We start from the raw sequence: 25,339 nt of genomic DNA on the forward strand, positions 1-25,339 counted from the left end.
TTGATACTGAATTGAAAATAGAATGTGTTCCCATAAAAATACTGGTGTCGAAATTGCAGCAAGAGTATATAGGATCAAAGTGAAGAGTAATATTTTCTGTCACTCACTTTCCAGAAAGGTAGAAATACTTTCAAAATACAGATTGCAAAGGATCTAAAGGCGTGAAGATGTATGACTTCACGAAACACGTGCTGATATTGGAGAAGGACAGACCACGATGACAGCAGCAACTGAAGTTAACCCCGCTCCGCTCCTGTCACCCCACCATCCCCCTGCAGGTTAGTAAACTGGTAGGGAAAACTAGAAGTTACCAAAGATCTTCACAAGATTGAGTTATGTGCAAGTAATTCTGATAAGGAACCAAGAAATGGAGCACAGTACAATGATGCCTGGTGCAGGCTGCCCCGAGCAGATGTGGTTGCCCCATCCCTGGCAGTGCCCAAGGCCAGGTTGGAAGGGACCGGGGGCAGCCTGGGCTGGCGGGAGGGGTCCCTGCCCATGGGGATGGGCTGTGAGGTCCCTGCCAACCCAAACCAGCCTGGGATTCTCTGTAACAGACAGTCGCAAACTCACAGACCAAACTGCCACCTCTGTCACGTCCCCGCTCGCTCTTTCCTTCTCCTTTTCCCTGCCCTGTGAAACACGGCAGCGGCAGCAGAGGCTGAGAGCACACCCAGCCCTGGGAGCAGCTTCTGCCTCTCTTGCACGCTTCACTGGCAAATTGCTCATCCCAGGGACAAACAGGAACTGGCTTTTATGCTTGAAGGGTGTTTATGTTGTGCATAATTCAGTGAAGGCCCTATCCTGCTTCCATCGAGCCGTTACGCTTACTTCAAAGGCAGAGGGTCCCGTGGTGGAGCAGGGGCTGGCAGGGACCAGCACCAGCCTGCCTTTGCTGTGCCTCTCTCCCACTCCAGAGAGGCAGTCACCAAACCACACCTCACTGCTTCCCCCCAGAACAAACCAAGGAGCCAAACAGGAGATGATTTTCGTGGGATGAGGTGAAGTCGTTCCAAATTAACAATGACAAACACAGACGAGCTTTGTGAGGGGCACTAGAAGTGTCGATTCTTTCAGGAGCATAAAAGTTCTGCTAAATAACTACAAATAACCACATCCCTACCAAACCCCGGCACACGTGGGCTGTGAGGTCTCTGCCAACCATTCTGTGATTCTCTGGTTCTGGGAAGTTCATATACAGAGCACAAGGGCTGGCATGCCAGTGTTGGGTTTTACCTGCAGAGGACAGAAGAATAAACAGAGAGGAAATTTGGGAACATGCTGAATGTGAGTAAACCTGTTTTCTTTCACGTGTTCACTAAATAACGTTCTCCTGCTGCTCAGAAATACTGTACCATGGGTTTGCTGTCACCTCTGAATAAAGACAGACACTTTTCTTCACTCAGGTAATTTATCTGGATTTTTAATTTTCATTTACTGGAAAAAATCTGATACTGCTTCCGGAATGAAAGCTTCCCCCAGGGTTAAGCAATTAATACAATGCCAATTTCTGAATGCCTGCTACTTGCAGTTTCAATTATAAAGGTCAAATCTGTTTCTGAACAATACTGAAGCCAACTCAGAGACATCAAAACTGACCTAAGAGTTGAAGTGCACTCAGACAAGTTAACCTGCCTCACTTAAAGGCTGTTATTTATGATTCCATATTCTGCTTTGTGCTCTAAGAAAGTTTCAGTTCACAAAAGCACAGAGCACTAATTAGTTGTTAGTGGATACTAACCTGAAATTAAGTCAACACAAAAGAAAACTAAGAGGAATCAAATGTTTTCAGGGGCACCACATGCCCAAGACTCCTGCCAGCTGCTGTGCTTTTGCAGGTTTTTGAGATATACACACATTTTTCCCATCCCACTGTTTGCAGAAGTCACGTTTGTAAAAGGGTGAACTTATCAGGGAAGGCATGGCTTAACTGCAATGGTATGGATTTGTTGGATCAATTTAATATAGAAATTAACTACTGTGATGGGTATGGATTTGTTATGGATCAAATTAATATAGAAATTAATTAACAGATAGAGGCTGAAAACTTCAAACATGCCAGTCCCACAACTCCCATCTCCACTGCTCTCACTGAGATACCGCTGACAGCGCACACAAGTGATCTCAGACACTTCAAAGAAAGCAGAGGCACCCAAAGCTCCCTCTCTGCATTTCTGCAACACACACACAACTTTATTCAAGAAAAAGACCTTACTCCATGGAACGTGTTGAGATACCAGGAAAAGGGTCGGTAAACACAAAAACCAAGCTGGACATTGCACCTGCAATGAAACAGGTCTTGGAACATTCCTTTAGCTCCCCACCGCCAGCTGCTGGTACCAACCCATGTCCGCATCTGGCCATTGAGGTAAATTCAGAGGGGTCTGAATCTTTTGGCCCACTCTGTTACAAAACCACAGGAACAGGCAATAACCTGTGACCCGAGACACCTGAAAGGGCACATGGTGCAGGTGCATCATAGCCATAACACCACCCAAGTTATCTTAAAATAGCATGAACTAATTTGGGAAGCGACAGACTCTGATGATCCTTCATGTATAAGGATGTTGGTGTAACTTAAATTCAACACAAATTAAAAAAAAATAAGGTTCAGAGAGATGTGACTTCTGAATTGAAGCCACACATTTAAATAACCAGCAGGAAGAAAAGCAAAGTGAATCACATCTTAATTACCACCAGGCAGACCCAGAACAACGATGGATGCACAGCTGTGGCTGGAGGGCATTAGCAGCTTGCAAAACACACCATGTGGAAACTTGGTACTTCTGTGTGAAGGGGATTCATTTCCAGAGATCATTAAGGCATCTTCGGCACAGCCGTGACCGTACACTGGAGGTATTTTCTGTACTTCAGAAACTGTTTTTGAACTCCAAGCTAATCCTCCAAGCCTGAGGTTCATAACTTGTGGAAGAATCACCTGTCCAGGCTCACATGAACAACCCTCTCCCTTCTTTTGCCAGCTGTTCTGTAACATCACAATCCTTAAATACTCTTCTGCTGCTTCCAGTTGTGGCTCCCGTATGTTCAATTCAGTGTAATTACACCCGAAATCTGACTGCAGCAGCACTCAGAAAGCTGAAGGTAATTGTGTGTGCAGAGCCAGACGCACAGATCGCAGGCTGCCAGGGGAGCAGAATAAGCAGAAAAACTCAGCCCTTTCAGAACAAGGCAATTTTTACACCACTTAATGGCTCTTTGATGGAACACTGAAACAAAGCAGTCAGAGATATCATTGAGAGAAATGCATAAACTCTGCAAAGAGAGCTATTTCTTAAAGGACAGGCACTGACTCCTAAAAGGTTTTGTTAAAGCTCCCCCATGTCGGTCTGTTGCTCAGGAACTATTCTCAGAAGGCCATGTTTGGTTTGTGTTTTACCATTCCCACCCTGCACATGACACTAGCTGGTTTCAAATGCAGGACTGGGGATTTTAAGCACAACTGGTGTAATTATGCCCATCTTTAACTCGCTGAACATCTCCCGTCTTCCAGGTGCGCTCCCTGAGATGCACTCACCAGGACAGAACGAAGCTGCTGGGGAGATCCTCACGTGTTTTCATGCAGGAAACACACCCTAAATAATGCCAGTTTAACACTTCTCATACACTTGAAAGAATTAGCTGTATGGAACAGCACATTCCTGTTTAGTTTAATACATTTGTACCTTTGCTATGAAAAAGATGGCTCTGTCAAGTGCTGCTTTATGAGCCTGCTACAAACCAGTAACATGACAATGCAAGAACAGGACTTATTTTCTGTTTCATCAAGAAGTAATTCCCTCCAGCGTTCAGAAGTGACATAAAATCTTTTAATATGTTGAGCAATTTCATTAAGTTCTCTGTAAAGGAAGAAAAACACAGCTTGAGATACAAAAGCTTTTAAAACATGCCAGGGAATTTCACTGGGAAAGTAACAAATTATGCAAGCCACAGGCCTATATTACACATTAAATATGTTGGCTGAGACATTAAACAACCATAAAAAAATCTTTTTATATAAAATGATTTAAGATCTATTGTTCAAGAACTAAAGAGCAAACATTTACTCTTTTCAGATTAATATTAGGAACTTTTTTTTTTTAAAAAAGGCATTCATCTGATGACGGATGTACATTCCCAAGCAGAATTCAAGCAGCATGGTTCTTTCCACAGAGCACCTCCGAATAAAGCAATGGCCACGTATTGCCCAGGAGACTGAGCAAATGGAAGAACTCCACGGAGCAGGCTCCTATTTTCAGAATTTCATTTTTTCTTGCTCTTGAGGGAGCTGTTGTGAACCCTGACTCTCTTCTGCACAGAGGAAGCGATCTTCAGAGTCTCTTTCTTTGCGAGGGACTTTTCCACAGCTCCGGGCCTCCAGAGCAGCAGCTGAGCATCCTCTCCGCCCGTCAGCAGTGACTCATCTGCCAGGTTCCAGCAGAAAGAGCGAACGGTGGCCGAGTGTCCTCCACCGAGGGTGCCCACCAGGCTCAGCCCATCAGCACCGCAGCTCAGTAGGTGAATTTTTCCTGTTGATGTTCCTCCAATAAGAAAAAGTTTGTCTGCCTTTTCGTGGTACGCACCGCCCACCAGGTAATTCAAGCTGTCATTCTCAATACAGACCGTGTCTCTGGCGTCCTGAATGCGCAGCAGAGTTATGGGCTCTTCAGTATCTAACTGAGCAAGGTCCCACCAACAAAATCCCTCGTCGTGTGTCATGCAGTAGATCTGTTCGTAACCCTTCCCGGACCAGCCAATAAAACTTATCGATGAATCTGAATTGCAGGTTGATATCAAAGCATCATCTTCGTTGTCCTTGTCGATGTCAAACACATTAACCAAGCCATCGGTTGACCCGGAAACTACCCAACTGGGTTTGACAGGATGAAAACAGATTTTGGTGACATCATCATTGTGACTTTCAGAATAGACTCCCAAGGGTTCCCTAGTCGTGCCGGCACAGTCTGTGTTGCCTCTTGCATCCCAAAACACCAGAAACGTATCCTTTTCAACCTTTTCTGTTCCAGCACAAATTATGAGATCATTGCAATTGATATCAAAACTGATAAAGACGTTGGAAGGATAGCCACTAAATATCTGCACGGCCTTCTGAGCCGCTAAACGAATATCCCAACATTTTATTGTGCCATCGCTGCACGCAGAGAACACCAGGCTGTCACACGTGTGCGCAAACCTGACTCCATTAAGCATCCCAGGACGGCTACTGTACTCCCGCAGGAAGTTTAATGTTTCCCTGTTATACAGCCTAATGGACTGGTTGGAACACGAAACTGCCACGCAGCGACTGCTCTCGGATGGGGCAGAGCGGGAAACGTCGATGTCCAGTAAGTAGGCGGGCTCCTCCCTCAGCACCGAACGCTTCGCTATGCGCAGCCGGGCGAGCTGCTCCTCGATCTTCTCGAGTGCAGACATCTCAAACACTGTTCCTGGCCTTGTCAGAAATCTGCAATAAATAAAATCCGAGTTTTAATTATAAAATTCTGATATATGAGGTTTTTACATATATATATATATACATATATATGAAAAAGTTTGTTGCAAAGAGGTAATGTATGAAATCAAATCTGATTATCCTGACATTCTGCCTACAACTTCATTTACAGAAACAGAAAACCTGCAAGGGTTTCCCAAGTAAAGGTGCTCAGTCTCTCCTGACTGTAAGCACTACATCATACAATCCCCTTCAAAGATTACACAGTCTGTTTGTGAATGCTGTAGGAGTCATTTAGCTACATTTGCTTTATTGTTTTTCTGAAGTAAGTGGCAAAGCGATGTTCCACAAGTGGAAAGGCAAAGGCATCAGCAGCACCTGAAGAACAATTCTGTCTGGTAGCAGGCACAGCCCACGGACAGCTCCACCAGGACAACTGCAGAGCCTTCCTGGGTTAACTTCTCCACTGAGAGCCACACAAAGCATAGGCAGAGAACAAGACAAAATTAAGAACTACAGCCTGAAATGGCCAGATGAGGGAAATTGTACAAGTGTTCAGGTGCCCAATGACACACACCAACGCCAGTAAGTGTACCATGGGCCACCTACACGGGCAGCAGGGTAACACCACAATTCGCAGGAGCTGAGTGCCTTTGGCATTTGCATCAAACCTCCTAAGAGCCCACACTCATCTTGAGACTCCTAAAGAAAACACATACCCGCATTTATTTTTTTTTAGTGCACCTGGATATGAAAAATCTTCCCTTCAGAGGCAGTTCTTCATCTGGAATTACTGAATTCTTCTCAAACAGACAGTATTTTGGTGATATACAGAAGTATAAAATTTTCCAAAGCAAAAGCAACATTCAAACATATTCTTTCAGCCCTCACAAAGAATGAGGAGTCCTTGGGAAAATAAAAGTTCTCCTTGCTGCAGCACAAAGGAAAACTCAATTCTGTAATTGTGGGGAAGGCTTCCATCAATTCAGTCAGAAAAAGTCCTCAAACATTTCAATTGACATGCAGTATTTACCACTACAAACAGCAGGTGTTTTCAAACCCTGTGTTCTGAACCCCATCACAGTTCACAAACTGATCATTTTTCAACAAAAAGACATGGCTGGGGTATGGAAAGGAGGCATAACCATCCACAGGGATGATTCCTGTCCAAATTACAGGGTCAATTAGACTACTCTTTTGCGTTAAAAAAAAAAAGAATCAGTAAGTTCGGGGGGTCAACTCTGAAGTTCTCAGCTGTACAGGTACTTCAGCTAATGTAAATATGGGTAAAGCAGTATTCAAAAAATCTCCTTATTGCCTTAAGAACCAGGCCAGTGCCCAGCACATACACAGATGGATTCTTTTTGAGAACATCCAGTTAGAAACCAAAGAGAACTCAGGCAGGCCAGAATGCGGGAAGAGATCCTCAAACTTTTCCAGCTGTCCTATCAATTTTTCCTCCTAATTCTTCAGGCTAGATTTTTAGGGACAGAATGAGCAAGTTGCCACGATTCCTTGGTTTTGGCAAATCATTTTAATGTTCCAAGAGAGACCAGCAACAAAGGAAAAGTTGCCATGACAAAACTGCATTCTGCGTTTGTTTTGTTTTTATTTAACCCCGTTGTTCATAGTTTCAAGGTTCTGCTTTCCCCGCTCCTGTTAGGCGCCCACAGATATTCATCACACCGTGTGACAAATGAGCAAATTCTTATAAAACAGCTTAAGTAGGCACACTCATAAAAGCTTAATTCCCAAGTCACAAATAATGTGCCGAGGCTATTCAACTGGGTAATATCCCGACAGCGAGGTCCCAGGTTAATCTCCTACATCAAAGCTGCCTTTCAGAGCACATCTACAAGTAATTTTTGCCATAAAATGCAGACATCCTGTGGAAACTCCTTTCCCCTCCAAGAAGAATTTCAACATGTTTTCTGGCATTAGCTCGTGTACAACCTACCCATGGAGCCTACTTCTTACCCACTTTTCCGGGTCTGTCCTCAAATGGAACAAGCTTTTAGCAGAACCAAAAGCAGGCAGCTGTTAAACGCCACTTGCTCAGCGGGATGCAAGGCTAAGGCCCAATTTTATCTGGATTTGTTGAACTTCATTTCTGAAAAATCACCACATAGCACTGTAACAGTATTTTTGTCAGGCTAATTAAGGTAACTCAAAAATCATAACACGATATTAAGAGACAGAACTGCAAGAAAATTACAAAATTATTAAAATTCCATGTAAATTAATTGAAATTTTAAACATCTAGAATATTTTATGATTAACAATATTATTAATAATGACAGCTTTTACTTAATCTGAAGAATCAAATCAGTCTGAAGAATCACAACAGCAGCTTCCAATAAAATGCAGTTTCAAGCACGAGCTTGAACATGGAGAAAGGAGTTTGTTGTTGTTGTTGTTGTTTTTTTTTTTTTTTTTTTTTTTTAATAAGCCAGCTATCCTGCACTGCCACACTTAGAGAAAATTTGGGGTGGGGTCTGTAAATTTCGTTAGAAAAAGGTACTTTTCCAGACCGACCCAAGCTTCAAGCTCAAAATATTGAGACCTATTTTTTTTATACTCAGAAGGCCAAGTAAGCTCGGACACATTCCTGACAAACGCTGCCCATTTGGGAAGCAGGCTGAAGTGGTTCAGCATTACCGGCTGTGATAGAGGAAGATTACTCAGGGAGCAGCTTCTGCAACTCTCGTGTCAGGGCTTTGACGTCAGAGGAGGGTGAGGGAATTCTGCAGGTTCTCGGAAGTTGTGAAAGGCCAGACTGCAGAACCATGTTTCATCCAGATTTAATAATACTCTCTGGGAAATAAAATTAGCCCAAGATAGCTCCTAAGCTTTCACTCCCAAATGACGCAGGTACAGCTAGGTTAAAGTACCAGCAAACACTTCATGTTTTCCAGATAGATGTGCAATTTATATATCATCAGGAGGCTGGAGGGTACAGTTCTCAATCCTATTTCCACTGCAACAACTAAGAAGCCGTAATAGCGCATTGATGGCAGCCAGGTTTTTGCTAAAAACTCAGTAAAATGTCTGCCTGAGCAAGAAAGTCTTCAGACTATTACGAAATTGTGATTGAAGGTTATATAAACAACTCATGCTCAAACTTCAGGGTGTAGCTGCCAGCCCTTCCTCTGCAGGAGGGGAAGTCGCTGTTGTATTTTGATGGGAAAGTTTAAATGGCAGGAATAGGATCTCCGTTAAATTTATGAGACAAATAGGAAACAATGGTCTTCCAAACACAATAGGAGATAACGACGCGTTGGAGTGCTGCCACTTGCAAAGCACACACTGCTCTGCGCCGCAGAAGGGAAGCACAGGCACGGTGGTTTAGCCTCGCGCAGTCCGACTTCGACAACCCAGGCACCTGGTTTGGGTCAGTCACTGAGCAGCCTCTTCGCAGCATGGCACGGTTTGGACACGGCGCAACTGCCATCACAGGGATCAATTTGGCAAGCTGCAGGGCTCAGAGGCTGCGCCGCTCCTGTCTCAGCAGAAAAGGCAGAGAGGCCTTCGGAAAAGAAGAGGTTTGGGCCGGTGCTGTGGGCATGAGGCAGTCGATTTAAGTTCAGATTCCTCCTTTATTCCAACTCACAGAGGCCCACGGTCTGGACCTACTGAGTACAGTCTTACCGCCGACCAAACGCAGCGCTGTCAACGTGCCAGGAAAAGCAATAAATACCACGTGCATTTACACAAGTACATGCGCTGGCTGCAGCATCTGGCGATCACCAGTCACCTGCTCCCGAAACCAATGCCCACCGCCACCCGCAGTGGTGCCGCTCCTCATCCCAAACTGCTGCTGCATCCCAAAGCCACCCTTTAACTAAACCTCTCATTTTGTCTGGGCACATAGTGCTGGGCTCTCTGTGTACCACTCCAAACATCGCAGTTTAAACTCAAGCCAACAGGCTCCCGAGTCCTTTATAATCCAGAAAGCTTTTGAAAAAATAAATCAGCAATTCATAAGCAATTTTCCTTCTCCTTTTAGTTTTGCACATGAGATGCTGTGAAATTGCATAGGTCTCAATTCTGAAAGGGAACATTAGCTCAACAGCATATAGGAACATAAAATTACCTCTGAAAACCACCATGGGAAACGTGGAAGGAATGAAACTTTGCCTCAAAGATTGAGCCAATACACGAGAGTAACTTGTGAGAGAAGAGACGCGCGTAATAAAAATGAAAACAACCTGTAGGTTTGGCAATCTTCTCCGCAGAGGTCAAATACCAAAAATAGCAAGGGATTTGAACAGTAGATGAAATCTTGCACCGCTCTTTCCTACTATAAACAATGCTAAGAGGCCCTCCCTTTATTTTTATGATTATTGAAAGTTCAAGAACAAACGAGGATTAAACCTGAAGCCCTGGACGGTGGGAGCAATTCACGCAGGCGAGGCTACGTGTGCTTTGCGGGTTTGTTTTAAAATGCAAAGCACAGCGTCGGTGCAGGAGACGCATTAGCACGCTGCACTTCACTAATGCAAAACGTCTTCGGAGACCTCTCCTCGCTGGCACCACTTCACAGCAGAAGATGGATCAGCCAAACGATCTAAGCACTGAGGGGAAGCGCACAAACCCCATCAGGCATGCATAATTTCTGCAGGATACAAGCTCCCGGGGCTGATTTTGTTATTTTTACCAAAACAGCAAGATAAGGTGTTTTTCCAGCGTTCCCATAAAGCCTTTGCTAAGGCAAAGAGAACAGCACTCAGCCCACCACGCAGGAAGGGACTAAGATGCACAAGAGGCTGTGCTAAAGTGCAGAGACAAGACGTAAACTGCCAGAATTATTTCATCCTTTCAGATCAGCTACACGTAGGTTCCAAATAAAGCACAGCAAGAAAAAAAAAAAAAATTCATCCGTTTTGCATTTGTAGCACAGAGAAAAATATTACATCAAGGGAACAGAAAGTAGCAAAAAGATACAAATGACTGCCCAAGTCTATGAAAAGAACAAAAAACAACAGAGCTAATGAACTTTCTGCATCCCATGAACTCAATTTCATCCTGCCTTCCCTCCAGCACAGACTTCAGGGCTACAATCCTGTTCAGGAATGGAATCTGTAGCTGGGACAGAGAACCAAGGACATAGCCTTAAACACCAGTACTGCTGAGAGGAAAAATATGAATCAGAATGAGCAAAGAGCAAAGGGAAAACATCACAGGACCTTGCTGCTTTAGGCTTTAAGAAACAGCAACAACAGAAAAGGAAACTGCAGTATTTGGGTACTCATCTTTGGAGGGCACAAACAGTCGTGGCATCCAGGAACAAGGCCTCTTTTTCAATTATACCAGACATTTACAGAGAGAACAGCTTTTGGATTTGACTAAGCTTGATTTTAAAAGCAGAAATCAAAATCCACAGGTTGAATATCTCCTTTGAAACAGAACTTTTGAATAAGTTTGTTGGTGAAAGATTTTGCATTCACAATAGTAAGACCTATCCTGATTTCATATCCAACACTACAAAGATATGGGGGAGGCAGGTGAAGATTTAAAAATTGAGGCATGCCCTCAGGTTCAAAGTACAATGCGTCAGTATCTAAACTTCAGTGACTGAAAGCTTTATGATAAAAGTTCACGAACCAAAAGAAAACTTAAGTGTAGAACAACCCAATATCCACTGGATGCACAAAAAATGTGTAAATAAATAATTTAAGCCAGAAAATACTGTACAAATTGTAAAAATGCTCGAATTATTCATTTTGGCTTCAAATTTACATTAGAATTATTAAAATCTGATGCCCAGACAACTAAGCTACTCACTCCAGAACAAGTGTCAACCCTTATTTCAAAGGAATTTGAGGGTCTTGCATTTTTTATCTTCTCTGTTCTGCTCCCATGCTGGTGACACAGACCTGCTAACAGAGGGGCAGCAAAGTGAGAGCTCTGTCACCACGCTCGAGCAGCTGGATCTGATCAAGGAGGGAAGTTTCTCAGAAGTGACCTCCCCAGGCAGAGGCTGTAACTGCATCCACACGCTGAGGTGGTCCAGCAAAAGGAGAAGGAGTAACAGGAGGATAGGAGACGCTCTCTTTTACTCTCTTGGCTACTCCCAGACCAAGCTGAGAGGTGCTGCAGCGGAAACAATCCTATTTTAGGACGGCAGACCCAAACATGCCCAAGGACAGGTTAAATGACAAACAGGGATACCGTTACCAGGGCATTTATCTTGTAAATGATGTTTATTCTCCCTGCTTTATTTTTGGAAAGAATATTCTATTTACGAACTCCCTGCAAAGGCAGATCTAAATGTGAATCGCACACTCACAGCCTCAGCTGGATGCCAGGAGACAGGCAAGAACTGCCAGGAAAACTGTCCTAGTGCTGGGCCCTCATCTTTGGACCGGAGCAAACATCCAAGGTAGGCTCGTGCCCACAGCTCCTTCCTTCTCCCCCAGGCACAATCAGCACCCGAAGTGCCCTCTAGCCCAGCACGCAGACAGCACCCGTGGTGAAGCATCCACATCACCCTCTAAAGCAAGAGAAATTGCCCAGCAGGGAATCGCAGCTGGTTCTGTGCCGCTGACCCTTTCTCTAACAACCCCTGACCCAGGGAGGGACGTGGGGTGCCAGCCAGCACTGCGGGCAGACCGCAGGGCAGGCGATGTGCACCCAGCAGCTCCCGCAGCCTGCACGGTCCCAGCGCTGTGCTAACAGCAGCGCTCGCAGCCCCAGGGCACGCCTGGCAGCTCCCAGCCTCACAGCACAGCACGTTCACGTCCCGGTGCCTGTCTGTAACACCACCACGGCTCGTCACCCAGCTGCTGCAAAACTCGAAGGGAATCAAAGTCTCAGCCTTCTGCATCTGTGCTTCTCTCAAAGCACAGCAACCGTGGAGAAGTCATTTCCTCTCTCCTGTGAGCACGTCCCACTGCAGACACCAAGCGACCTGACTTCTCGTGGCCACCAGCACAGGACAGGGGAGAGGGAACTCATCCCTCTGCACGGAGCCAGCAACGCTGCTGCAAAGCAGACTCATGGGGTGTGATGTGCTGCTGGGTGCAGCGTCACGTTTGTCTCCGCTCACACTTCCACAACACAACTGTTATCAGCTAAGAGAAGGCCCACAGCTTCCTCTGAACTATTTCTCACCTGCCTTCTCACTAACACAGTTTGCTTTTGGTAGAAGACACAGCAAGGTGTGTGACTTGGCACCAGAGCTACGCGCCAAGACGGCCATCTCACAGGGAAGGAAGGCAGGAACGATGCCATGTACCTGAGTGGAAGGCTGGATTTGGACAAGACTTTGGCCTTCAAACACTTTCCAGTCCCAATCCTAGAAGGACAGCTTACTGAGTTCCCAGCAAGCCACAACATTCACTCTTTCCTTTCTTAATCAGTGAAATGAAGATGGTATTTGCCTACTTCATAATAGCCAGGTACAGAAGCCTTAGTAAGTGCAGCCAGCAGCAGACTTTCAAAGAAAAGCCTTGTTCTGAACGTCTGTGCTACCAGACAAAAAGCAGAAGTCACAAGAATGCTGCGATGCACTCTCCAATTCCCCAGTTGAGAAGTTCTTCGATGCCCTTTCAAGTCTGGGATCACAGCACAGGACTCCAGGAGTGACAGCCTTCAGTGCCATTTTAAACAAAACAAAACCACCACACGAGCGGGCAACCCCAAAGATCCACCCTACAGGGAAAGGCGGAGAGAAAAAATTACTTGTGCTGCTGCATGAATAATTCAGCGGCTCGGAAATAAGAGCATTTATTTCCCTTGAATTAGGTACTGCCACTTGCCTCGTATGAGAAACTGGAAATGAGAAGAGCCTTCCCAGGGATTAGTAAATTCTGCTGAAATTCTTCCAAGGAATTTGTTTCTACACCACAGGAAGCCTGGGAAATTTCAGCCTAAATTTAGCAGCAACCAGAATAAAAGGATATAAAGAAACTTCGCTACAGCAGGAAAAATAGCTCTTGCTACCACACGTTGGTGCCAAAATACCTATAACAAGATAAAACGCTTTATTTACCAGGATATTTTAGAAGTTCTTTCACAACAGCAATTTAGCTTAAGTACACACATGCGTCAAAACACGAGGCTATTATGCTTTCAGGATACTTTTCTTAAAAAAAAAAAAACAAGCTCAAATCATCTACTACAGCTCACACCTTCACTAAGGATGCTGCCGGTGAGCTGATCAGAAATATTCCCCTGCAGGTGCAGACGTGGCCCCTACATTGTCACATGCAAGACAGTCTGATACCACGCTGCCAGCACCGTTGTGCCTGGTTCTAGGTGCATTGTGCAAGCCCAAACTGCAGAGCCTAAGCAGGGGAAATGGCATCTCCTTGTTTTCCTTGTCTGCTTCCCCAGGAACGTGCAGCTCCCTCAGGCATCCTCCCCAACCACATCCCACAGCTTTCAGCTAATCCAGAACAGCACCACACCGAGGTGATTTGTCAGAGCCTCTCCAGTATCAAACAGGAGAAAGCGGAGATCTTTGCATGCCTGTGGCAGCTCACGGGCTATCAGTTTCCAAAACATGCCCTTTGTGCAGAGCCCGACAGCTGGCAGGCTCTGGTGAACCATTACCATGCTCTAAGCTCAATTTTCAATGCTTTGTGGCAGACAAAAGGAAAAAGAGGCCATCTAAGTGACAACAGCAGGATGGAGGAGGCTGAAATAGAAGGTCTTGGAGCTATGTTGACTCTATGATACTGAAGAGAATTTACCTTCCAGTCTCCATATAAAAGATGCTGAAGCACCAAGTGAGCTGGCAAATCCAAACAGAAACTACATGCTTTTTACAACCAACGAAGGAAATTTTTACTTTCCAGAGATCCACAGAGACCTTTCCAACATCTTCAGTGGAATATGTTGCTCTAAAACAAGACAAGGTCAAAAAGGCAAGTCAAAAGTTTCGTGCATTTTAATAACCCCGCTCTCAAGCCCTACTTGTTCTCATCGCTTTGGTCACTCCAGATTTTCCAGGGTCACGGCAGGCTGCCAGCAGGACTCATTGCTGAAGCCAATCTCTTGATAACTAAACTGTAATCAAGAGCAGAAGAGGACAGATTAGATGATCCAGGGAATGGACTGTTTGTTTTACAAGACGTAGCTGGGATACTTTGCCTTGTATAGTTTGGCAGAGACAGAGACTGAGAGGGCACACGATTACTATCTCCCCATACATCAAAGGAGTAAGTGCTGGGTAGGGAGGGGAACTGCTGAAGAACAATACTGGCACAGCAATTTAAGACTATAAACTGACCATAAATAAAAATTAGAGCAGAAATTATAATCAAGTTTAACTGTCAAGAGTTTCCAACCGAAACAGCGGGGGCAAAAAAGTCTGGCTGGCTTTATCTACTTCAGAGCCTCGTCAGCCTGGCACCTACAACCGTCCCTGCACAAACAGGAAAGCCGACTGAAAGGCGAGCAGCTGCGAGATAAGCAGGCTCATCAGTTCTTTCTGGAGGACACCAAACCTCCTGCCAGCCAGCAACAGTTGCTCATGGGCAGTTCGGAAGCGGCACTAAACCCGCACCAAGAGGGCAGGCAGGCACACAGCCAGCACCCAACTCCCAGCTGGCGATGGGTTTCCCTCCACAAACCCTTGAAATTGTTGGGAGGGGAGCCCGAGGGCTTGAGCGTGCCCCCAAACAGTCACACGCAGCCAACCCCACGGAGCTGGGGCTCCCAGGGCGTGCAGGATGTGTTATTTCGCACTCAGCCCGCTGGATGTCACCCATGACCAGCAGTCAGCCAGCTCCATCACTCAGCGCCCGCAGCTCGGCTCTGGACCACGCAGTTCCACCAGAGAGCTCTTACTCTTCTTGTTACTTCTATGTGTTCCTCCACTCCTTTAAATCTGTTTATGATAATCTGATCATCTCCTTGACAGAGTGACATTAAAAAGAAATAAAAACTAAATTTGCAGTGTAAGACATAGGAAATAAGTCTGAAGTACTACAAGCAACAGGATTTGGTTCCCAACTTTTTTTTTCCCCCTTTTAAAAACCAAAGAACCTCAAATCAGAACATTAATAAAAAAAAAAAAAAAATCACAGCTTTCATATATAGGAATGGAGCCTGAAAAACCCGAGAAGAACACCACCTCAAATTCAACTGCGCTGCAACTTTTCCTTTCCCAAATCAGGCTGAGTTGCAGGCTGTCCAGAAGTCTTATTTTGTGAAATCAATTCAGAGCTCTCTGTCTTCCAGACTTCAGAGAACCACAGAATGCCCTGAGGTGTAGGGAACACACATGGATCACAGTTACACTCCTGCACAACAACCCTGATCCAGATCTGGTATTTCTAACAAACACACAAAGCAGCACACACTGAGTGACTTTTACATGTGTATTTGTTCTTTAAGCATCCCAGAAGCATTAAGTCCAGAAACATCCATCACTAAATTTTCTATTATGACAGGAGGAAGAACCATGCCCCTCTCAGTCTGAGAGGCTCACGTCTGGGTCCCACAAACACTCCTGAAGCAAAAATATTTGATAAACATAGCAGTGTGGTAATATTTACCTGAGATATTAAAGCACTTAAATGCTTTTTTCCTTAAATCCATTTCCTCGTTCATAATCAGGTCATTTAGCTCCTTAAATTTATTGAGAACTAAACTAAACTAAAATAAGCTAAAATCAAATTCACTTCCCTCAAGAAATCCCCCACAAATTGTTCAAAAAGCTTGATTAAGTCAGGTCTGCTTGTAAAAGAGCAATGTTTGGATGTTTCTGAACAGGAATTCCTGCTCTCCCAGCCATCTGCTTGTCCTTCTGATTGCACAAGGGAATAACAGCACTTAACTCCAGTTCTCAATCATTCCCATAGCAACAAACGTAAGTACAAGCTTATTACTAAAAGATCCTCAAATTATTGAAAAATCTTCAGCATCTGAGCTTCCCATTCCAGGTACTGCCAGTGTAACCGCAGCTAGCAAGCCATCTGCCAATTTCATTTTACTGTTGGCTTGTTAGTTCTGCTTACCAACCAGACAGCACTTTTACATCTTACTTCTAATGGGAAGCTAAGCAACAGGAAAGTTTTGCCTAGGAATAACAGGCATGAGGGAAAAAGATATCACAACAGTTATGTCCAGCTGCAGAAAGAAGTGAGTGAAAAGTTGCTGATAACTCAAGAACAAAGATAAGATTCTAGTGAAAAAATGTCAGTAGTGGCTACAGGTACTGACCATACGCACATTCCTCCATCCTAAAGCAAAATGGAAGTGCAAAAAGGAGACATTCAACATTTTCAAACTGAATCGGTGTTACACACAAACACAATATAGCGAAAAAAAAAAAAAAAAAAAAAAGTAATTTTAAAGCTTTTTGAATCAGTTAGTTTAATTTAGTGTAAGAATTGAGTATTTTAGTGCACCTCTGCTTTTTCACAGCTTCAGCTGCTTTATCAGGAAAAGGATTTCCGGAATCCCTTAGTTTTCATTCTGCAGTAGATTCTCATTTACCAGAACAGCTGAAAAACTAGAGAATGAAAGAATAGTAAGCAAAGTGAAGTCTGACAAAGCAAGAAGTCACAAATTACAAATAATTACTCAAAATTACAAAACCAATATGGACTAATAGGTTTGAAAATATTTTCTTTCCTTCATCTGTTGCAACTTTTAGTCTGAAACTAAACATTAAGTTCACCTCAAAATGGAACATAAATTTATGCAAAGGCTGTAATGGATATAAGCTGCAGTACAGTTTGTCTTGCAAAGGTGATCAGACTGGATCATGCAATAGTCCTTCTGGACTTGAACATCTGGCATAATGAAATAACCCAAATTTGTCTGATTGATGAGTTTTTAAGAAAATATTAATGTGAACTTGTCAAAATAGACAGCTGCATAGCTGTATTTGCTTCCTTCCACTACTTACAAAATATTTTGAATGTTGAAAATGCTTGCATATCCCCTACGACCTAGAAAGGGCATAGAAAACACATTCTAAAGCTGGGATGCTCAGAATAGCCTAACGAAACTACTCAGTACTTGTCCAGCAATTTGAGCCAGTGTTATAGATTGGTTTATTTTTCCAGTGAACTGTCTGCCCCCATTTTTTGTTTTGTTCTCACCAAAACATTTTTAGTCAAAACTCTCAGCAAAATATCAGCTAAGATAGAATAGAAGCATTTCAACCAAATTACTGACATTTGAATTAGAGATAAGATCTCAGCGTCAGGCATCCTTCTCTTCCAGTTTAAATCTAACAAAGCAACAATCTTCTACACACAATTTCATAATCTTCCTTCCTCCCATTTGATTTAGAAGCTAATACAACACTCTAGAGTTGGTCACATCCATGTATCACGGTTACCTTCGGACCTATTTAACCCAAAACGAAATGCTCTAAGCATCTTTTGCAGACTGCACTGACAACGTTCACCTTTACGTGCTGAACGCAGCAACCCACCGGTCAGCAAAGTACCCTTCAGCCACCGCTGAACCAGCAAGAACACTGCTTGGTTTGGAGGTGTGCAGGGCTGCAGCTCAGCTGTGCCTTCCTGCAGCTTCAGGAGGAAAAGGGAAGGAAAAGGTAACAGGAGGAAGTAAGCGAGGATAATACAGCAGCATGATCTAGGTAAGCTTGTGTTAAAGGAAGAGACAGTTCCTTCCCCTTCTCATGTTGCTGCACTAAGGGAGACGTTCATAGTGGGTCAGGCTAAAATCTGAAGAGGCAAAGTCACATCTAAGGCTGAACTTCTTAACCCCACATGCCTACAGGCAATACACTTTTCCTGCTTGTCTTACATCCTTCATTGTCCAGCTCAAGCCTAAAAAGCTTGCAAATCACAAAACACACCCATGTCCAAAACCTGGACAGAACAAGTCTCAGATTCACAAGCCTCAACACTTTATGGCTGTGTGAAGCCCTCTAACAGAGCTGTCATCACACAGGAGATGCTGACCCACACAGATGTCTTTCGTCCACCAGTTAGGATGGAGCCCTAGAATCCTGCACTGGCAACTTCCCATCAGCATGGCAGCAGTGATTTCCTTCAGCTTTACTTTTTTCAGAAAAGCTCAGAAATCTTGTTGTTTGTACAGTTACAGTAAAAGCATGCCAAGGCTGCAGAGCCCAGCTGGGAATTGCTACCAGCACATAATGCCAGCAGTCATTTCACACAAGACCTCCCTCCCACACAGTCGGTACAGACCAGATCTTGGGATTGCCCAGCAAAAGGACCCTTGTTCCCAAGACTCATTCAGAAGAAAAAAAAATAAAAATAAAAATCACCTTATACTTAGGGCATTTAAAAAGCTACTGACCAGGCCCCACATCACTGCCTACAAACACACAGAGTATGCTAAAGAGACCAGGTCTACCCTCCCTACAGGGCTGCTCCCATAAAAAGGTATTTGGAGGAAAATGTATGAAACCACTCTGTTTTCTAACTTTTCAATAAACAGAAGCCTACATGCAAGCTTTAAAGAAGTATTCTGTAAAATCAGCACATAGAAAGCAATCACCGGGATGCTACAGAAATCTTTTTGGTTACTCTTGATGACCAGTTATCCTACAGGAGCTGCTTTGTGCCCACATTTCTCTGCATCTGATGATTACTGTCAAAAAGGAAATTAATTTGAAATATTATGGAATAAAAGGCAAAAACAGGGCTTAGTTGCTAGAATAAAACTTCTTACAGACCCAAGACGTGGCATACTAAGAGAAGATCTCACGTTTCTGGATTCTTCTGAAAATAAGTTTGTAGGGAAAGTGAATTTGGAATGACAGTGTTATAACCATGATAGCCCTTGACATGACTTAATATTAACAACTCCACTCCCGATATTCCACAGGAAGAAGTTAAGTTCTGTAGCACAATGTATTCCAAAATACCCGTTGGTTATACAAATTATTATTTAAGAGCACAAGCATTACATCTTTGACAGTAGTTTAAGTACACTTTTGCTCTTCAAGAACAGAAAACAAGTTTCTTCCCCCTCAAATAAGAAAAATTAGCGGTCAGGGCGCAGCCCCGGGTCAGAGCCCCCCTCAGGACGCTTGGAGCCCCCCAAACAACCCGGGCGGTGACTGCCCCCCCGAGCACCAACACGGACACGCGTGCTTTTATTCACAGGAGCACGGACAGCAGCGCTGTCACACAGCTGGAGGGCAGCTCGGGCTGAGGCAAGAGGCAGCGCAGCCCCAGGAGCGCCCCTCCATCAGCGCCCCTCCACCACCGCCTCCCTCAGCGCCCCCCCTCCCCTCCGCCCCTCACCTCAGCGCACGCCGCGAGCCGCGCACGCCGCGAGCCCCGCCCCCGCAGCCCCCCCCCCGGCCACCCCATTGGCCTCCCCGCCCGCCGCGCCGGCCGCCATTTTGTGCGCCGGGCGGGAAGTGATGCGCAGGAAGGGGCGGGAGGCCGCGGGGCAGCGCCGCCATGAGGCGGCGTCGGGAACCGCACAAAAAAATAAATAAATAAAATGACGTGTTTTACTGGGCTAATAACGTCATCCTAAGGGCGGACAGCAGTTTGTCCTTCAATCATCAAAATATTTCTCGAATTGTCCAGCCCTGACAAGTATAATAAAGTGGTTTTAATGAGAAATACCGATTAAATCTTTATTTTGTACCCCTTAACATTAGATTTGTGGTCTTTTTTTTTTTTTGAAAAATTCTGTAAACTATGGTGCATAATAGTATCAATGTCGTAGATAAAGTCTTAGTTTTTAATAAATGCATTATTTCAACAAGCATCTTTAAACATGGAAATATTTTCATGTTTGATTTCCACGGGCATTTTTAAACCTAAAATATAAATATTTGGACTAACTATATTTTTCTAGCAAGACAAAAAGGAGCTTTAACTAAATCCAGTAATGAGATCAGGTCACATGGGTAATAACCACAGAACACAATTAAAAATATTATTTTGCTTCAGTTTAATAGCACTCTGAACTCCTAACACGTAACGCTTAACTCATAACACAGAACGTAAGTCCAAAGCTAGTTCAAAGTACTGACATTTCAGTCGCCTGACATTTCAGTGCAAAATTTTAATTAATTCTACATACTCCAGTGTAAGTATAGTATTGTTGGTTTTAGTACCTACCAGCACTATAATCTATCAGAAGATAGTACCCTCATACCCTTCTCTATAATCACTCTGCAAAATTGTGAGATGCTCAATTTGCATTTCAGATAACATTAATAATTCACCTAGATTTCACCTTAAAGTCTGCTCTTTAAATGGTTTATTTGAACCAGATTAAATACAGCTATTTGTATTCATGTGGAGGCTCAGGTGCACAGCTGACAGAAAACTGCTCATCAAGCAGGTATCACCGAGGACAGACCAATTCACCAACTGCCATGAAGTGCCCTTTTTTTTGTTGTTTGTTTTGTTAATTTTTGCTCTAGTTCATTTGGGGACCCCCCTTTTTTTTTCCTCCTGAAATGCCTAAATACATGACAACAAAGCACAAAGACACAAATTACATGCACAGTTTTCACAGTAAATACTTCCCATCGTTGTTGTGAATGCTACTCCTGCTGAAGTCCATCCAACACCCAGCACTGTAATCACTTTTTCTGAAGATGTCAAAACAAGATCTATATTGCTTCATTGAAAATAATCTTGAATTTAATACATTATAATACTTAAGGATGTGTGGTTAATGTCAATAATACAGTGAGAAATATTTTTAGTCAATAGCTTTCCATCTATTGTTTCCCAGGCTGGTTAGTATTGCCACAAATTCAACAAATACCTTCTGTTCATTGTTCACATAGCGAAAACAGCTGCAAGATCAACTGGAATGACATAGTTACACAGCCTCACATTTGGCATTCAGTACTCCCAGATGAATCCAGCTATATTACAGAAGGTACTGAGTCACAATATATATTAGAAATATATCTGTGAAGTTCACCACAGTAATTGCATGGCAGTTGCTCTGGAGATCGCTTGTAACTCTTGACAGTTACATTACAGAAAGAACTTAAAACATGTTTTTAGAAAGGCATCTTTATGATTCCCACCTTAAAAGAAAGCGAATCTGTCTAGACAAAGCTGACATTCAGTGTCATGTAGTCCAGGACTAAGCTCAAGTACTCGAATAGTAAGTTCTCTGGAACAGGAACTTTTTGCTATATTCTTGCACATGACTGTCCCCAGGTGTGCCCAGTAACTTCTAGACATTACCATAAAGCACCATAAATATTTTTAGTATCTTGCTTTTAACCTGTCCTTGGGTTGTGTTCGCTCAAATACAGGTCACTGAACAGCGTTTCTTCTCCCCCCCAGTAAAGCTCAATTTAAAAACGGAGGGAGAATGAAAGCTCCATTATTTTTAGTTATTTAACGTATAACACTCAAAGCAGAAAAAGAAATGAGAATATCTAAATGTAGATGAAATTACTTTCAATTGAAGTTGAAAATATTTTCAATTACTCCCTGTCAAATAATGTTAGTAAGGCTTGATAATTCTATGAATATTGCCGGTTGCAGTTTTACTTGGAGCTACTCAGGCAAGGTCTATCAAATCAAGCAGAGGTATGCTAACTACTTGGTTATCTAAAAAAAGCCTGTCTGAATTTTAAAAGCGACTGGACTGTGCACTTAGTCACACAGTCTAAAATTTTGGGTAGACCTGTGCAGTGCCAGGAGTTGGATTTGATGATCCTTATGGGTCCCTTCCAGCTCGGGATATTCTATGATTCTATGAAATAAATACATACAATGAAGTTTTTTCTTGTATAAACTTCTTCATACTTTTCTGCTTCATACAATGTCTCTTCTTCCATTGTATGCTCACTCCAGCATGCAAAGATTATTTATGTGATAGTATATTTTGGCCAGCTATGCCAACTAGTACATTGAAGCAATTTGTAATTAATCTGCATAGGTACATAGACAAATTGTTACATACCTGGAATCAATGAACATAATTCCTTCAGCAGATTTTTGCAGGTCAAGTACTAAAAGATAATGAGATCTGCTCAAAAGAAGGGTTGATTTAGAACACCTTGAAATGTTACATCTCACTTGTGTTTCAATTGGATTTTCTCTACATCATGTTTTGCAGATACACCTGCAGAAGTCAAGAGAAACAGAACTTGAGAAAAACTGTAAAATGACACAAGTTTATTATGACTGATTATCAAGCTCCTGGATTACTGATGGTATTTTGATGTTTAGTTGCCACTTAGTGATGAATAAATCAAAACAAATCATGTACTCTAATTATATACAACAATAAAAGGGTATTTTGAAAGCAAAGTCAAGCTGTTTGATAAAGACACCATTTACTGAAGTTTAGCTCAGAGCTACCAGTTTCTGACTTCAGAGAACCTAAGCTAACTTTCTGCATCCTCTAGTAAGAGCTGTCATCTCTTTTCTGAAGTATTTTTTTATATCAGCAAATGCTACTATTGGTAGAAATGCTAGCATTTACTCATAATCTGCACAGGGTGCCAGTTTAAGATTTCATAGATGATCCTGTTGAACATGAGAAAATTAGGCCATGCAGTGTGGGCTCATCCTCAGCCTCCCCAACTACTTTCTAACTACCCTTAAAAGGCTAGCAGGTGTTTCAGGAAAAGTTCAGATAAAAGAAACAGATTAATTGCAGACAGGTATTCTGTTCTTCTCCTCCTTCTGATCACCTACTACGGGTGTACATGTGTTGAGATTTGTTTTTAATTGGCCATTTAGTTAGTGGCAAGGACTCCTTATGCCTTCCCTGAAGGCAGAAAGATTAAAGTGGAAAAAACAGCAGGAGTCCTCCATCTAACTGGTAGCCAGAGACCACCCAGAGGGCTCATCTGATAGCATTCTCTGCCCTTTTTGTATTTGTACAGAGGAGGATAGCTCTAATTTTATGCTAAAGTGGATAGCTTAGCTTGAACTATTTCCCTTCTTCATGGCTTTTCTTGACAATCTCATTATCAAGCCAACAGATTGATATGTGAGGTTCCTAACACACCACTGACATGTATTATGAAACAGATGAAATCTGTTACCCATTCATTTGTTTCTGGCATTTTTATTTATTTATTTTTTAAAGAATATGGATGTTATTTGTCAGATTCCACATGCTGTACTTTGTTTTGTTGTCATCGTTGTGAGTTACCATCTTGGTCTTTGGTTCAAGGTCTGGTCTTCTAATTGAAACTGGTTGGTGATGAGATCAATTATGTAAGACTAGGCCCACAAACGTTCAAGTCTGTGCAAGAGAGAGAAGCGCAAGATCTTTAGAGCAGATACATATTTAAAAAACGCTGTATCATCAATATTGTTTTGCATAACTAAAGTGTCATGTACATAAGTTTTTAATAGACATTTATCTGTACTAACAAGAAAAATCTCAGCAACCAGATGTTAAAAAAGACATGCCTGTAAATGAAAATAACCAAACCCGACTATAATTTTTAATTTATTTCAGCTACATATTAGTGAGGTTATGCATGAAGTCTAGACACAATACCAATACTGTCACACAGCCAAGGCACCAGAAAAGAACTGCTGCTGCTGCAAGCCAAGCACAATGCAGTGCACTAATTAGCATTAGTATGAAATCAGTCTGAATGCTAAACTGGTTCACTTTGTGCTTTTACCACTGTCTTAAAGATGCCAGCAACTTTTACCCCTTCAAGACTTATAAAAATTGTCAGACTGCGTTCTGTCCTATGGACATTAGCCCAGGGAAAATCATTCTTAAAGCAGCGTGTGTCCATTTGAGCAACAGCTTCATTTAATTTATAGTTCCAGCATCTGTAACGGATCCACTGTAGTCTACAGCAATAACCATTAAGCAATCAGTAACCGTTACAACATGAATAATGCTGTTAACAGTAAGTTACCAAAAAAATGAATGATTAAAGTAGATGCTAACTAGGGAAAGCATAAGTAACAGGCTTTCTAACTTTCCAGCTTAAAAATCTTTGCAGGTTAGTAGAAATCTGGGTCAACATGTTCTGGAATGTAATCATTCTGTGCAAGGCAAATATGATTACATCCCTTTGCTTAACAGCACGAGATTAGCAACTGCAAAGCAACTCTTTATATAGGCATTTTTGTTGGCTATCTTCCCAAAGCAGTTGTGGACTTGATTAGTCACTAGGACTGAATTCTCTACAGCAGGAATTATCCAAGTATAGCTACTAAAACACTAGGAGAGATGATAAAACGTGATGGATTAAATATTACAGTTAAATTTTCTGTTTGTAACTGACATGGAATTACAACATACTTTCTTCAAATACTTGCTATGAAATTTAATTAGCCTCACACATGGGAAAAAATGTTTTTTTTTTTTTAATTTTTATCTTTATTTAGAAAATTATGGGAACACTTCCTTCCTTAATCCGTCTGCAAACAAATCTGAGGCTACCTGGAATCAAGCTGCACAACCTTGATAGATAAATAGTGCAGACAATGGACTGTTCTATAGCTACCGTATGATCACAATTTCCAAGCCAAATCAGCTCCCCAACATTCAAATTCATGAGACTAACCAGTCCCTTTTCAAACTATACCCATATGTAATTGCATGTCATCTAAGGAAAGAGGCAAAACCAAGCAAAGAAAAAAAAACACAGCTACAAAAGGTACTAAAAGACTATCAAGATGGAATTTATTTTGTTCCTAACCCTAATGTTATGAAAATGGCAAAGCATCAACAGCTCATCTTGTTCCCAACTCTCAATATTTTCCTCAGCCTACTTCCTGATCCCTTTTGTTCTTCCACTTACCTGTTCCCACGTCCTTTTTCTCTTCCACATGCCAACATATTACCTTACCTACACTTTTCCCCCCCCCCTTTTCCTTACACAATGCTCTAGTGACATTCTTTCATGCTATTTCTCATCTATAGCCTTACTCCACATATCTCAGACCAACCACAGAGTGTAAGATGTGATTGAGATACCTGCCTCTGCAGAAGATGACCTCGTGAAGG

The 25,339-nt window shown here is 42.8% G+C and overlaps 1 protein-coding gene across 6 annotated transcripts; it reads right to left on the minus strand.

Moving 5' to 3' along the window:
* Nucleotides 1-1,815: 1,815 nt before the first annotated feature.
* WDR89 (WD repeat domain 89) lies at nucleotides 1,816-22,351 on the minus strand. 6 transcript variants are annotated; one of them, XM_082760447.1, is made up of 3 exons: nucleotides 8,108-8,699; nucleotides 7,427-7,559; nucleotides 1,816-5,461 (listed from the first exon to the last, which is right to left on the minus strand). In XM_082760447.1, the coding sequence occupies exon 3, from the start codon at nucleotides 5,428-5,430 to the stop codon at nucleotides 4,261-4,263; it is 1,170 nt and encodes a 389-aa protein (XP_082616573.1). In that variant the 5' UTR covers nucleotides 5,431-5,461; nucleotides 7,427-7,559; nucleotides 8,108-8,699; the 3' UTR covers nucleotides 1,816-4,260. The 6 variants fall into 6 exon arrangements, with proteins under 6 accessions (XP_082616573.1, XP_082616571.1, XP_082616574.1 ...); XM_082760445.1 differs by lacking the exons at nucleotides 7,427-7,559; nucleotides 8,108-8,699 and adding an exon at nucleotides 22,310-22,351; XM_082760448.1 differs by lacking the exons at nucleotides 7,427-7,559; nucleotides 8,108-8,699 and adding an exon at nucleotides 19,657-19,681.
* Between the last annotated feature and the right edge of the window lie 2,988 nt (nucleotides 22,352-25,339).

Source organism: Aythya marila (genome assembly GCF_965140915.1).
Source record: "Aythya marila genome assembly, chromosome: 5".
Taxonomy (NCBI): Eukaryota; Metazoa; Chordata; class Aves; order Anseriformes; family Anatidae; genus Aythya; species Aythya marila.